We start from the raw sequence: 16,610 nt of genomic DNA on the forward strand, positions 1-16,610 counted from the left end.
GGTGGACCTCCCTGATCTTCTCCAGTTCACAACCTGACCTTTTGAAAAATTGGCTGGGCTAAGCTGCAGAATTTGGGTGTAATGGTTATTGTTAACTCCAGCTTTAGGATTTATTAATTTGTGTGATCAAGACTTACCTATACTTCAAAGTTTCAAAAGACCAAACACAATCATCCATCCATTAGAACTAACATTGTGTTTCAGTGATTTCCACTTAGTGTCTGACTGGTGATTCTTCTGTTTTGTTTTTCAAATCTAAAAATGCTCCTAAATAAAATAAAAGGCACATATAAAGAAAATCTGGTTTTTTCTCTTTATATTTCTTATTGGAAAAGTTAGCGTCCATACGTGATTGATGAAATTGCTGAATTCACGGACAGTCGGTATGTGTTCATATTTAACAAACAAAAAATAATTATGAAACCTGTTTTACTTGCGATTGTGGAAATATAAGACTTACCTAGTTCATTCATATTTTAATTACTTTATATTAATTATACCACAAGTTGAGAAAGGCTGAAGAGGTTAGAATTGCATAGTAGGTAGCCAAAATAATTCATATCACTGAAGGAAAAAAGGAATAAAGATCGCTCTTATGTTAATAAAATTTTAGGATACTTTTCACAATTATTTCAACCTAGATAATATTTGTAATGGTTTAAATAGGATGATACAAGTTTTACAGAGCTTTAATTTATGTGATATGTTCATAAGTTAATTAGGTAGCCTAAGCTTTAGGAGATTACACTATTGTACTGTGTTCATGGTCTTCATACAGTGAAGGATGTTAGAATTTAGAATCTGAAACATTATGATAGAAGTTAGTTCTTACACAGAAATCTCATCTCTTCCGCAGGAGAATGAATATTGATGTGCTCATGACTATGCAGACTTGATGAAACAAACACTTTTAAAAATTTGGTGTAGTACCACCACTTTAAATACCTTTTTCGTAATAAAATAAATAACAAAATTCCAGTAAAATAATTTTCATGGCTAGCCACTGGGTAATTTGAAATATGGTACACTAAGTCATTAGATTGTCTTAATCAAAGATGAAACAACCTCACCACTTCTTTTTGGTATGTTTCTCTAGATACACAGCCATGTATAGGAATGTAAAAGATGTAGTTTCATTTGAATGTTGAACCTTCACGTGCAAATGAATAAATTATGTGATATTGACAGGTTTCATGATTTTCCAACTTTATAAACCTTTGTAAAATCTTATTTCAATATCTTACAGCTACATCCTGACTCTGCCCTCAATGTTTTTGACTTCTCATTATATATAAAACACCTTATTAGAACTGCATAAGGCTTTATGTCTGTGCTTTCCAACATGGTAGCCACTGGCTCTGTGTGGCTTTGAGCACTTGAAATGTGGGCAGTGTGTATGCATGGCAATGAAAATGAAAGTTATAGTTCTTTCTTTTTTCTTCTTACTGCTGTTAAAGCCAAAATATATTGAAACCTCCCTGAGAGAGTATCCAGTATCCAAGTGAAAAGTTTGTATTTTTTTAGCTAGAGATCCAAAAGTTACTTAATTTCTTGTGACTGCTAAATTAGAATATCTGAAGGATAAGTGCCTGTGATCTGCTAGCTGTGGTCTTGATTATATTTAATATTGTGCCAATATAGTGAGTGCTCAAATTGTGTTGCAGAAACAGGCAATTTTCTTACTATGAGACTGAATTTAAAGAAATATACTATTAAATTTTCTTTCTGTGGGATCTTTCGCTAGTGTCAGGATTTCTAAATTTTGAAGTCATATTACTTGTGTAACTTGTTCGTTTTATAATCCTCCACATGCTTCATTAAACCGTTATGTGTTAACTGTAAGTTTTAACCTCATTAAGTATTTTCTTTTTATTGTATGTTTCTCATTGAATGAGGCATTGTATTTGTTTTTATGTCCACGTCTTTGTATATTGTAATAAATTTTTATATATTTGATTTATTCTTTTTATATTTTAATTTAAAAATATTTTTGCTTTAAAAAAAATCTTTTGTTTTTAGCAGCGTTTTGCAGATATAATAGCTAACATTTAGTGAGTATGTATTCTGTGCTGACACTTTTCCAACAGGTTATATAACTTAAATAATTTAATCCTCGTAACAACCTTTTGAGATAGGTACTGTTATTATGTACTTTTATTGATAGGGAAATTGATGAGAGAGGTTAAGTAATTTGCTAAAGGTCATACAGCCATGTGGTGGAGCCAGAATTCAAACCCTGCAGTTTGGCCCATGCACTGTGGTTTTGCTAGGAAATCTAAATTCACCAGTGTTCTGCTTGGAAGTTCTAAACTTTTATCTTGTATACACTTATAGTGGGTGAGACCACTATGAAATGGCGTAAGTTTCTGATGTCTTTTTCTTTTATATTTGGCAGGGGTTGTGGGGGTAGGCCAATGTATGCATCTGTGGAAAATTAACCCTCCCCCGCATAAAAAAACGATTATTTAGTAAAGGAGATAAATAGTATTTGTACACACACGTAGATAACCTACATTTTAACTTACTTAAGAAATTGGTAGAAGTTATTTGGAGCCACTAACTGCTACTGTTGCTCTGATTATGTTGAAACTAATATTCACTTAGAAAAATCCTTACCATTGAAAAAAGACATCTTTGGTTTAAAATATGGGACTACTATTGTAATTACATCAAATTTGCAGTCTTATTTAGTAGCAAAAAAGTGTCCTATCATTTTGATGTTCTTACATAGTGTGGTAATAGATAATATAAAAAAGAAAGAAGCTATAAACATGAAGTTTTTGGTTTTTTTTATATTTATAAAATTAGATGCCAAAGCATAAATAATAACCTTTCTCTTCCAAAAAAAAAAAGTTTAAAGAAGTGATGACCATTGTGTTAGCAAGCATCAGAAAGAACATTAATAAATTGCCTCCTTTATGGTTCATTTTAGATACAAATGCCCCTAAGTATCACCTGCATCTGAAGGTGCAGAGGATCCATTTATTTGAATGTACTTGCCTGTGGTATTTCTATTGCCCTTTCTCTTTTCTGCCCCTGAGCTCTCAGGTAGCTGTGATGTTGCTATTCTGAGTAACCCCAGTAGGATCCCTAGAGACAATTCTAGCTCAGCCACTCCGAAGAAACAGCTCTGTAAACAGTATTGACCCCCCCAGGGGACCATCAAATCCGTTTACACAGATACCAGTTGTCACAAACTATTTACAAAGCCAGACAGAACAGAATTTCCCAGCCTTTAAGAATCCCTATTTGATTCTAGCCACCTCCTCACTTCTGTGTAGTAGTTGTGAAATAACAGTTATTTTTGGCCATGAGTCATGATTTCTTGGGTAGCATCAATTTAACTGAGTGTATTCTACATTAACTAATGTATAATTGTCTGGACAATTGAACCCTAAGGGGATCCTAAGGCTTTCTTTCCTAGGGTAGGAAATGGTATAATACAATAAATTTTCTAGACTAAGGAATTGAGAATTTAATAGCAATGCTAGCATTAAGATAGTTGACCATACTGGTACTTCCAGAAATAGAGACTTTGTTAGATCATGAAAATGATCCATTGGAAGCAGCATGAAAGTTACTAGACAGACAGAGGGTCTTCAAAGCATATATTGCAGGTAGCCTAGGTACATGTATTAAGTATTAAAATCCCCCCCAAAATCTTTTCAAAATCCACCCATTTTGCCCAGATGAGTAAACTGTCTCTAGCAATAGCAATTTGAGAAATAACTAGTAGTTTTCCTCTGTAAAATTACTTTGAAATGGTCACAGGATAAGCTAATATGGTAGTGATAGCATAAGATAGTAATACCAAAAACTGGGAAATATATTTGGTTTGAAGTGGTCAAATTCTTATGTCCAGTAATACAGTCCTCACAGAAGAGCAAATAAATAACTAAAGGAATTGATAGTAGTTATAAAAATTCCCTGTTGTTTAACTCTTAGGAAAGGAAGTTAGGGGCGCCTGGGTGGCTCAGTCGGTTGAGCGTCCGACTTCAGCTCAGGTCACGATCTCGCGCTCCACAAGTTCGAGCCCCGCGTCGGGCTTTGGGCTGATGGCTCAGAGCCTGGAGCCTGCTTCCGATTCTGTGTCTCCCTCTCTCTCTGCCCCTCCCCCGTTCATGCTGTGTCTCTGTCTCAAAAATAAATAAATGTTTAAAAAAAAAAAAGAAAGAAAGTTAGACTTCAGAGTCTTATGAAATATGAAGAAGACATTGATAATTTATTGTCTAAGTCCATATGGAGAAATATATTTAAATAGTAATAATTTTGTTAGTCATAATGATGGAATAGTTAATAATGACATTGATTAAACACTGAAGCAGATTACTAAAAAAGGTTATAGAGTTTCCATTTTAAACCATATGAGAGAGGAATTAATAGAATAGTTTTAGTTTTAAACTTTCATCTGTCTAGAGATATTTAGAAGTGAATAGGGTTTTTTTCTTTTAAATATATATCTTATCTTCCCAATTGCCTGGTGTGCAAAGCAGACCTGTAACTTGCCTTTTTGTTGCATTGTATTGACATATATTTATACTTCTGTATGCAATGCTTTTTCAAGTGATGGGGCAATCCAGACAGCTTAGCTGAAGCTTTTAGTGGCTTCACCCCATTATCACTTCATAATGGTCTTTCTTGGGGTAGCTCGGTGGCTCAGTTGGTTAAGCATCTGACTTTAGCTCAGGTCATGATCTCATGGTTTGTGAGTTTGAGCCCCACATCAGGCTGTCTGTTGTCATTGCAGAGTCTGCTTCAGATCTACTCTCTCCCTCTCTCTCTGCCCTTCCCCCACTTGTGCTCTTTCAAAAAAATAAATAAATAAAAATATTTTTAAAAAGTAATGGTCTTTCTTTTGGGCTTGAGAGTGTAGGGAGAATAATTGAAGACTGAGTTAGAGTCACTAAGTGCTATCATCTTCTCTTGGTTGGAGATGGTACTAACTCAGAAATTGAACTTAAGTTGGGCCTTGAAAAAGGTAAATCAAACTTGACAAAATGCAATGTGATAGGGCAGTATCTTAAATTTGACTTGAAAAGTCAAAGTACATAATGCCTGCAACTTACTCTCAAATGTTATGGAAAAAATTACATAGGTAGGTAGATACAGAGAGAATGAAGAGAACAATAAAGCAAGTGTGGTAAAATGTTAACATTTGGAGAATCTGGGTGCCTTGACTCAGTACATAGGAACTCTGTACTATTTTTGTAGCTTTTTTATTAGATTGAAATTATTTCAAAGTAAAAAGATAAAAAAAATGACTTCTCTACAATCAATTCCTCTCAGCTCTCTCATTTGTCTCTGTTTTCTTCAGCATGTTGATGCGGTGAGTGAAGTCTTGGCTCTCATTTCTCCTTTCCATTGCTTGCCATTTTTCTGAATGATTTCAGTGTTTTAATAGATAACACTTTCAGTACCTTGATTCCTTGATTTCTTCCTCTACATGTACCTTTAGTCTATTTCATTTACCCATTCCCAGATGAACCACATCTTGGACTTTGTCTTACATATCACTCATTTTAGAAATTTTTACTCCCTGACTATAACATCTTGTCATTTCAAGAAAGATATACAAGAAATGTCTGTGTTTTTCCTAAAGCCATTCCTTCTCCTCTGTACCCATGCTTGTTCTTCCTGTTACTTTATTCTTAGAGTCTGTCAACTTTTTCATTACATCATCTAACTCAAACCGTTTGGTAGTTGATGGCTTTGCACATTCCTACTTGTCTTTTGTTGGAACAGATGCCTTTGTGAAATCTTCCCAGAATCTTCTAGTTGAGCATCAGTATGTCTAGTATGTTTTATGTTTGGTCTCTATGACCCGAGTATAGCCATTTCTACGTTGTATTCAAATCGTCAGATCGGTTTGCCTCCTCACTATACTAGAGTCCTTCAGGGGAGAGTCTGTTTCCCACTCCTTTGTTTTCCTAGTACTTTCATATAACATATCATATTGGAGATTTCCATTAATTAGTTAATAAATAGATTAATTAGAAGGGTCAAACTTCCTATACAGAAGTTGAATTCTGATTTAGGATAATGTAATATGGCAGAGTAGAAAAGCATTGAGAGAAGACTTAAACAACATTTGCTATAATGGAAAAAAAATAGGCAGACAAAAGGAAAATTTTATAAATCAGCCTTGTTTACTCCAAAGTAAAATTAAATTTTCACTGGCAGAGTATGTATGGATAGTTTGATTTACAGAGCAGGCTCCAAATGCCTGGTAAACAGTTACAGTTAGAAGTTTAAAAGCTTCTAGTACTGAGCAAGATTAGAAACATCTTTAATTAATCAGAGCCAAATCACACAGTACAGGGTTCTTCAAAAATATTAAACATTTAGAGTTAAATTCCAAAAGTACATTAGAACTTGCTGAGTTTATTTTAATTACACTATAAGAGATTATAATTACTATAATCCACGAGGGATCTGCATAGAGTCCTTTTATTGGGAAGCTCTGAGTTTGGAGAAGATAGTACATTCCCTGGTGAAAAGGTGCTGATTTGCCAAGAATTCAGCAGAACACAAAACTTGACATTAACCTGAAGTAAGAAAAAGAGCTATAAATATAGTAAGCAGTAGAAAGTATATATACCAAGGATGAGGTAAAGTAAACACTAGGAGGTTAGAAATTAGAAACTGGGAGAAGAAAGATGCTAAACTAAACCCAGAAATACAGAAGTAAAAATATGGGACGAGTTGTACATAGTGGTAAGGTAATGGTAATGTAGATGATGGAAAACCGTAATTCTCTTTCATTTTAGTAAAAGTTGATCCTTGAACAATCTGGGTGTTAGGAGATCCAACCCCCTGCACTCAAATTCCTGTATAACTTCGACTCCCCCAAAACGTAACTACTTAATAGCCTACTGTTGACTAGAAGCTTTACCAGTACTATAGTTAATTAACACGTGTATTGTATGTTGTATGCATTAATACTGTATTCTTAACCATAAAATAAGCTAGAGAAAAGAAAATGTTATTAAGCAAATCATAAGAGAAAATACATTTACATTACTCTATTGTAGTTATAAAAGAAAAAAATTCACAAATAAGTGGACCTGCACAGTTCAAACCCATGTGTTCAAGTGTCAGCTGTACTTTTAAAATTACGTGTTAGTGTTAGAAAGCATGGTTTATAGATACAGTTGTATTTTTTTATGTCCATTTATAAAATTCCTTAATTCAGATTTTGAGGGTTCCATTCTACTAACACCAGCTTCTCCTAGAAAAGTAGCCTGATAAACATCTGAAGCAAACCATGTAAGTGTTTTGAAATGTCAAAAACCAACAGGATAATTTTCAGATACCTAGAATTGTTAAAGTTTAAATAAAAACAGTATAATGTTTTGCTGTTTAATGTTTCATAGATATCTTATAGCATATAATTATGATGACATAGTCTCCCTATTTGTTTCATCAAACAAAGTGAAATTGAGAGTAACTTACTAAAAACAAGTGATTTCTGATTTAGCTTCAGCTACCAACAAGATAATGCCCAGGACTTAGGGTTTATGACTAGCTAAACCTAGTTTCAGCATATCCACAAGCAAAGAATTTCTCCTTAAGAAATGGATACTTTGTGAGAAGTAGCTTATTTATAAGTACCCCTATTTTGTTATTTATTCTAAAACTACTCTCCTCTGCTTTTCTGCTTAAAAGGATTTTAAGTTTGGCAGGTTGGAAAAGGCATCATCAACAAGCAGGTGAGATTCACTTGCTTTTTAAAGTTCAAGAGTTATTGATACTGGAAATAATAAAGTATTTGTTACAATCAGTATTTGTGCCTGTTGGTCTGATTTACCAGTAAAAGAGTTTGTTTTATGTAGTTGCATGTGTGTCATTTTCTTCCAAAAATTTCACCATAGTATCAGATATACTATTCCTTTGAAATAGCTGTTATATACTAGTTACAGCTTAAGATAATTTTTATGGGATAGCCAGGCATTACAAAACAGATTTTCTTTTCTTTTTTTTTTTTTTTTTTAATTTTAACATTTATTTATTTTTGAGACAGAGAGAGACAGAGCATGAACAGGGGAGGGGCAGAGAGAGAGGGAGACACAGAATCTGAAACAGGCTCCAGGCTCTGAGCGGTCAGCACAGAGCCCGACGCGGGGCTTGAACTCATGGGCCGTGAGATCATGACCTCAGCCGAAGTCGGATGCTTAACCGACCGAGCCACCCAGGGCCCCAGATTTTCTAATGTATAATATATATCTGATAAGATGGAAGTTAAAAATAATTTTTCTTATATTGTATTAATTTTAATATTATGATAATGAGTACAAAAATAATAGCTAACGTTTACCAATGTGCCTAACACTAGGCCAAGTACTTTGCATCAGTCAGCCCTTAAAGTAACTCAAGTAAAAGTGCTCTTATGTTCTCATTTTACAAACAAGAAACTTAGGCTTTGATGGGTTATGTAACCTGACGAAAGTTATGCACTAGGCAAAGCTGGAATTCTAGCCCAGGCAGTTGGATACCAGAGTTGCATGCACAGTATCACTTCTCTATAGTCATTTGCGTATCGCATCCTATTTTTTGAAATCTAGAAAAGAAATCTAGAAAACAGTGCCCCTAAATCTGTGTTTCTCAGTTTTGGTTGGATGCTGAAGTCATTTGGACACTCTGACACATTTTGATTTAATTAATACAAGATGTGGTCTAGGCTAAGGATTTCTAGAAACTCCTCAGGTTATTTCAACCTGAAGTGAAGGTTGTAAACCACTGCCCTAAATGCCCCCACCAGATGTGGAAAAGCCACTGTACGTTCCTGATTACAATAGGAGTAAGACTAGTAAGTACATGTTTAAAGCTATGAGAGCACCTATTTCTACAAAAATATTCATTTCAATGATTTAATATGTAGCTATGGTATTTCACGTATCATTTGTTTTTGTTTTGTTTTAAATACAGAGATAGCCCATAGTTACCTTGAACAAGAGACTACAGGGAGAAATAAAAGTACAGAGCCAGATGAGCAACCAACTGTGAATTCTAAGGAAAGCATGCATCAGAAATCCAGTGAATTGGTTAATGAAGCCACCTATGAGGACACAGAACTGCCAGGGCAGAGATCAAGGAATTTTCCTTATCCAGGTGATGAGACAGCTGACTGCACTACTGAAAAATCCAAGTGAGTGCTGGCAGCCTTAGATTTAGAAAGTAAGACTGAGAGAACTCTTTCTTCCTCCCTCCCTCCCTGCCCCATTCGTCTCTCCCTTTTTTCTTTTTGGCTTCAGCTACATTGGACATACCATTAACTTATTAGAATTTGGGCTGTCTACCAGAGTTTTCTACTGTTTTCATTATGTTGATAGAATGGATGTAGATTGTTAAGTGAAAAAGCATAAGGTGAGTTTAAATGAAGGCCATGAGATTTTATTCCTTCTTGTTGAATATTATTTTCTGTGACCTTTCATTTTGGATCTGGAAATAACTGTTAAGTTGACATAAATGGGAAATTATTCATCAGAGCCAAAAAATGGCAACTGTAGGACAAAATAAGCCCAAAGATGTGTTTTGGCTTTGATTAGCGTGATTTTTTGTTTAAAGAAGTTTGATTACTTTTAGAAGGGCCTTGTACTTTCCCATTTGCCTTCCTTATTATTTTCCATTCTACAGCTTTTACCATTCACCTCACCTACTTATCCCATGACGGGATTTGAATTTGTGACCCCTGTGACTTTTACCTCTATGGGATTAAAGTACTTCCATAATTAGTCATATATTTTGAAAATACTGCAGAATTACTGCATAGGGGCATAGGGTTAGGGATGAATGAAGAGGTGGTAAACATTTTATAACCATGTGGGAAAAATAAATAGTAGAGACTGGTCTAAAGCCAGAGTATGAAATATCTTAATATAATTGCAACAGAAGGTATACATGGTAGGTAGAACTGCACTGACTGTCCCAGACCTCCCTGCTTAATTGCTTCTTAGAGACTCTAAAGTTTACCTATGCTTACAAGTTTAATATAATGCCTTCAAAAAATAGTCCATCTCTTTCCCTTCCTTTTTACTACCTGCTGGCAAGTTGATACTGTCCTCAAATAGCATACAAAATGTCAAAAAAATTATTTACCATTAAATGTTACAGGAATAGGTTTTTCAGTTTTGTTTTGAGTTTAATAACAAAAATATGATATTCTGTCAACCACACTGAAAAAAGTATGATTCTTTCCATTTTCAGAAAAGTGAGATATGTATCTAGAGTCCTGACCAAAAGTATAAATTGAATTATTCACATCCCCTAAAATCTGAATTCTTTACATATACTTAACAATGAATTTCTATAGAAATGACTAAATGCTTTCCACACATTTAGTTCCCTCAGTTGATAGATTAACGGCTCTGTGACGTTGATATATTCATTCTTTTCCATCCATGTATTTTCTTAACAGTATATAACAAGAGAAATTTAAAACTAAGTAACTTTATATATTATTGTTAACATTAAATTGGTCTCCCTCATTTGAAGTGTAAAATTATAGATTCCGCATGGTAGAAATCATATATGTATATAGTTCAATAGTTTTTTTTCTTACAGCATTATGGAACATAGAGATCATGATTTGCATTGTGAGTGTACAATCCCTTGTCAAGTTACTTCAGACTTAGATAAAGAGAAGACAATAGCATTTCTTCTAAAAGAATTGGACATTCTCAGAGCAAGCAATAAAAAGGTACAATATAGAAAGTCTGATAATTGTACAGTGTGCTTTTAGCTGTTGACCTTATAAGTTTGCTTTGTTGCCCATCATAATTCAGTTTCATCATGTACTTTTAGCCTTTCGTGGTAGCTTTATGTTGTTGCCATACCATACCATACCATCAGAGTATGATTGTATTGAGAGATTGGCTATCAAAAGCAATTTCTTTACTTTCCTGCCTTGCTGGCCTGTGATATCACTTCTTTTTTCATAAATCTGTAGTACCCTGAGTAGGTACCTTAAAAAAAAAAAAGATTCATTCAAGTTTTAACGGTAGTAAAAGCTTACTTCAGTATTACAGAAAGTGAGAAATACAATGAATGATTTCATGTTACTTAACTTTTTTTTCTTAGCATCTGTGCCCTGTATTTCACCTCAATAATATATGTGATTAAATTTTGGCAATACCGTCACATTCCTTGTGTTATATACTGCTACATTTTGTCCAGTCCAGTTTGTCATGTCATGTGTCTTATCCTTACTGACTCTTTGTAGTTACATTTCTTTGCACATTTAATAATGTTATTAAATAATGTTTGTTTTCTATACCTTCTGTTTTTTTAACCTCTGCATACCTCTACATTTCTGATTTTCATACTCTAGTTTTTGACCTAATCAAACTGAGGCATGCTGTTAGTAATGTTGATCATATCTGATGGAAAACAACACAAATGACAAACAATTGAGGGGTTCTGTATGAAAGTAGGAGATATGTTCAGTATTTTCATTTAGTAATTATTTATTACATGCCAGTTATAAATCAGGTGCCAGTGCCGATTTAAATGGGATATGATGGGATAGCATTCTCAAAGGAGATTTGTTTCACATATTAAGATTATTATCTTAATTAATTTTGTTTCAAAGTATTAGAATTACTAAGAGAAGCTGTAAAGCTGTTGTTTTTTTATTAGGGTAGTGCCTTCCAAGTCTTTTGCTTTAAGACAAAAGAACAGATCAGATTGCTTTTTGCAGTATTTTTAATAATTGTGTCATTCCCTCTTTAATTTCATTTGCCTATAAATACACAAGTGTATATCAAAATGTTTCTATAATTTCTCTATCGTTATAGGTAATTATTACTTTAAAAATAGCTTAAAATGTTAAACATTGTGGGATTTCTTCCCCCCCCCCCCCCCCACCCCACCCCGCTTGGACTTATGTATTTAGGCAGTTAAATGTAATAAGTAAGGGTTTAGAAAAAATAGCTTTTACTTTGGGATTAATTATATTTCTGTAAGAAATTTGTCGAATAAGAAACTATGTTTCTTTCAATGTGTTTTAGCTTCAAGAAAAACTGACTAAAGAAGATAAGGAACATAGAAAACTAAAGCTTAGGCTGGAACTCCAGGAGAAAGCAACAGAAGCTCATATTGCTGAGAAGACAGCAGGTATAGTAGACGAGTATTAAGAGAGTTATTATATGATGTGGCTCAGTGAATACTAGCATACTAGCTTATTTGCCAAAGGAGGGGAGGCTCTTTTTTTTTTTTCTTTTTTTTTTTTTGGCTGCATAGAAAATAGGTGGCTTTAACATCCTGGTACTGGTATTAGTGAGAGCTTTACCTGTATTCATACTGATTTGGGCATTAAATGCATTGTTAACACCATGTCAATCCAATCACAAAAAGGTTGTTTGTTTTGTTGGAAGGGCCTGAACAAACAAGGGGAAATAATGATTACCAGTGCCTCTACCTTTCAACCAGCAGTTCAAATACCACTTATTGTTTTAGCTCCTTGAGAGGAAATACTTCTCTTTTGTGTGAGGATAGTCATATATTCATTGCCAATGGAAACCTACATTTGATTCAAAAATCTGTTTTGTGCAATTAATAAATTTTCATCTGATCATGTGGATGATGATGGAGATAATGTTTTCACTGAGAAGATTAAAATGAAAGGTTGCCACAGTTTAAGATTATAAATGACTGCCTTAAATATGTTTTGGAGTCTATCTTTACTCACAGGTCTTTGTAAGGAAAAAATTTTTAAATATATTTGTGGTATGTTACAGATAAGTTCAGATGATTCTCAATAGTTTGTGACTCTTTTGCTCACACTGTTTTATGTTAAGGAGAGAAATTTCATAGTATAATAGAAATTAACCTGCAGAGGCATTTTAGAGATTACTTATTTAACATTTTTATATCAATTAGAATGATTTTAAGAAATTATTTTGTGATTAGTTTGAGGCTATGTTAACCTGGTTGCATATATGAGAGAATTCTGGTTTTTTAGGTCAGAGACATTCACAGGTATAGCCTGTCTTTAAAATGTTATTATACAAAATAGAACTGAACATCACTATGAATATATAACCAAAATTACCATAAATAAATACTCCAACTAAAATAATAGATGGTTGTTTTTCTGTACTGTTAAACTACCATGAATTTTTTTTCTTTTTTAATAGAGAATGTGGGACTAATATATTTTAAGGAAAAATAACCATATGTTAATAATGAATAGTTCAAATAAAAACTTAGAACAATTTGGAAGTTTGTTGGCTTTTTATAATCATATATATGCTAACTACTAGGAAGATATTATAAGTACATTTGTTTAAAGGTGTTGTATAGCTTTGCATGTGTCTTGCAGGAGTAATTTGATAAGATTTAGGGCATTTTGATTTACTGAAAAGCATAAATTAATATGTTTGCATTGATCACTTATATCTTGGAGGTGAAATCTCATTAAGCAATATTATCTACTCTTAAAACTTTTGTATGATATAGCTAATCATATACTTCAAATATTTACTTATTTGTATATACTTAAGGCTTCCCTTTGACTAAATAGTACGAATCATGCATGCATACAATGGAAAGAATTTGATTGCTTTATGATTCTTGTTAATCAAATATTTCTCATTAATTATACAATATTATTTTAGTAAATGTTAAATATTTGAGATGTTTAGTATTTTTACAGCCTCCTAAATTGATGAAAATAGCAGTGCAATCTAGTTAGAAGAGATACATCCAACCACTTAGTTATAAAAATGACACAAAATGAAAATCCTCTGAAATTTTTTTAAAGTATAAATTTTCAGTGTGTATCTTTTTAATGCTTCAGTTCTATCTTATTAAAAAAGATTAAAGATATTTTACTTATGACATTAGAGAGAGTCATCATTGTGATATGTCAAAATTAAAAAAAAACACTGAATTGCTTAAGAAATCCATTGGCTTGAAACTGTAAGAAATTCATTAACTCTTGATAGACTTATTATTTTTGTCATATTTTCTCATACGTATGGTCTTTAGTAGCTTATTTTCTACCCAACTGGTATCAGGTGCAGTCAAAAAGCAAAACACAACAACAAAAACTGTGTCAGTACCTTAATAGATAAAGAGGAACATTATAGGAATATGATTACATGTGATAAATGTGTTCTTTAGTGTCATGTGAAAGGACAGATAACCCACATAACAACAGCAGAAAAAGTCCACACCAGTATTGATGTTTGTTTCTGTCATGGCTCATTTTTATATTCAAAATAAAAAGTGTATTTGGTAAAGTATATTATAACTATGACACATTTATGTATTATAGTGTACTTAAGCAAAGTATAATTGTTTAAAAAAATCAAGATATTCCACATTAAAAGAAATACATGCAAAAACATCTCAAGTAAACATTGAAAATTGCAAATAAGATATAAAAATATATGTTTATAGATTTTTCAAATGTTAGTTAAAATATGAAGTACTCTAAGGAAATAGCCATTTCCTTATAGTGCATGACATAAAGATTTATATTAAGGATATCCATACTAGTGTTAGTTATAATAGCCAGAGAACTAACATCAATCAGACAATAAGAGAATGGTTAAATAAGGTATGTGTATGCTGTGAGACATTATATGATAACTGAAAACCGTTGCTAAATATTTGGTGATATGAGAAAATCTTCATGATTTAATGTTAAGTGAAAAGTAGGGGGGAAACTGCATTTATAATATAATTTTGTTAAATCTATGTGTACACGTACATTATATGAAACGAGGCAAATTTATTTGTATTATTAATGGATATATTAATGTTTCAATTAATGGTTTTCTGCCTTTTCAAGTTTTATACAATGATCGTGAATTAGATTTAGTATTTGTACTCGTATGATTATCTAATCATATTAGTATTACTGATATTAGTATTACTGATCACTAAGGAAGTGATTTTTTTTAATAGTTACTTTCTGATCTTCAAATAATTCCTGTGGTATGTTTGATACATAACGACCACGTGAACCAGTTTCATGAAATTTATATGACGGCTGTGATCAAATTTGCCATTTTACCTAAGCCATTTTTGTTTCAGATTTTCTCCTTATTTATTTGCGTGTCTTTGTGTGTTGTATAACTTACATATGTATTAGTCTATTTTGTCTTCCCACCTGATTAAATATAAGAATGAGAGTCTGGTACAGTCAAAAAACCACATGAAACAAAGGTGCCCAGTTCTTTGTGAGGCACATTGAAATAATGGGAAGACCAAAAGCCGTAGAATCAGACTGACCCAGGTGCAAATCACAGCTTTGATACTTATTAACACCAACTGTGCGCCTTTGGGCAAGTTACTTATGAGCTTCTCCAGGTTTACTTTCTGCCGTGTAAAATGTGAATATTAACTAACTTACCGGATTATTTTAGGGATTATAGATAATGTACAAAAGCACCTAATATATAACTGGTACTCAGTAAGTTGTAGCTAATAGTAACATTTATTATTTTATCTCTATACAATTGTTAAATCTTTGATAATATCAGAAGTCATAAAGAGACTTTTGTTCTGTTTAGGTTTTAATTAAAAATACATCTTACTTAAATGTGAATCCAAAATAAAAGAATTGGGATACAAAAGATATGGGCTTTAATCTAATGTGTACCAATAATAAACCTTTATGTAGACTGTTAAAATAATATCAAGCTTATTTCCATTACTTCCCTGTTGGTTTTTATATACTACAAATACTGTCATTCAAACTGACATGATTTCATGCAATTTTGAAACCCCGTTGTGTCCTCTATTGTGATAAAATCTCAAATGGTTGACTCTCTTGTCTTCCCCTTCTTTTTTGACATCACCACCAATACTGTTTTTATTTGGCACTTTATAGGAGCTAAGCTAACTCTTTTAAAATTTAACCAAGAAGTATTTATTGAAGGGCCATTGTGTGCTAGGATTGTTTTAGGCACTGAATATACACCAGCGAAGAAGACAGATTTGGGATTTCAAACATTTCTTTTTGACTGTATTCACTTTTCACTCATAATACACTATAGTAGGGGTTAAATGTTCAGAGTTTGGAATCAGACCTTTGTTCTAATCTTTTTGCCACTTATCATGTATAAGTGACAGACTCACTAAGCTTTGATTAAAACTTATTTTATAGGTTGCTGTGACATTTAAGTGAGATAATGTGTATGAAGTGCTTAACCCATAAAAAGCACTCAGTAGATAAGATGAGGATGTTATCATCTTGTTTTCTCAAGATTCCTTGATTTAATAGAGGGTATATTCAAAATGTACTTGTAATATAAGTAAACTATCCCATAAGTATTTGTATATGCTTTTGTTTCACAAGGGATTGATATTCATTTCTTTTTTAAAAATAATTTATGAGGGTTTTTATTAGTTCATTTATCCCACAGTTTTCAATTTTCCTTTGATTTTAAGATTTAACTGTATTTAGGTAGCTTGGAAATAAGAAAATATTTTTTAAATGTTTTCATTAAAGAAAATAAAGGAAAAATACATAGTAAGTAGGTCTTAATTTTGCAAAAGCTGAAATGACTAGCTCATTCCATATGTGTTACCACTGCAAAAAATTTATCTTATAGGAGCTATTTAAGACTTCTTACTGTGTTTTAACTCATTAAATTGTACAT

General features: G+C 32.7%; 1 protein-coding gene across 8 annotated transcripts in view; it reads left to right on the top strand.

Moving 5' to 3' along the window:
• Positions 1-16,610, top strand: part of MIPOL1 (mirror-image polydactyly 1) — a 329,171-nt gene that overhangs the window by 74,862 nt on the left and 237,699 nt on the right. For all 8 annotated transcript variants that reach the window (XR_007153079.1, XM_047863349.1, XM_047863347.1 and 5 more), the window contains 3 exons: positions 8,926-9,145; positions 10,561-10,696; positions 12,006-12,111. Coding sequence is in view for 7 of the 8 variants with exons in the window: in XM_047863349.1 (XP_047719305.1) it covers positions 8,926-9,145; positions 10,561-10,696; positions 12,006-12,111 (462 nt within the window). In the remaining variant the exon portion in view is untranslated. The remainder of the gene's footprint in view (positions 1-8,925; positions 9,146-10,560; positions 10,697-12,005; positions 12,112-16,610) is intronic.

This window comes from Prionailurus viverrinus, chromosome B3 (assembly GCF_022837055.1).
Source record: "Prionailurus viverrinus isolate Anna chromosome B3, UM_Priviv_1.0, whole genome shotgun sequence".
Taxonomy (NCBI): domain Eukaryota; kingdom Metazoa; phylum Chordata; class Mammalia; order Carnivora; family Felidae; genus Prionailurus; species Prionailurus viverrinus.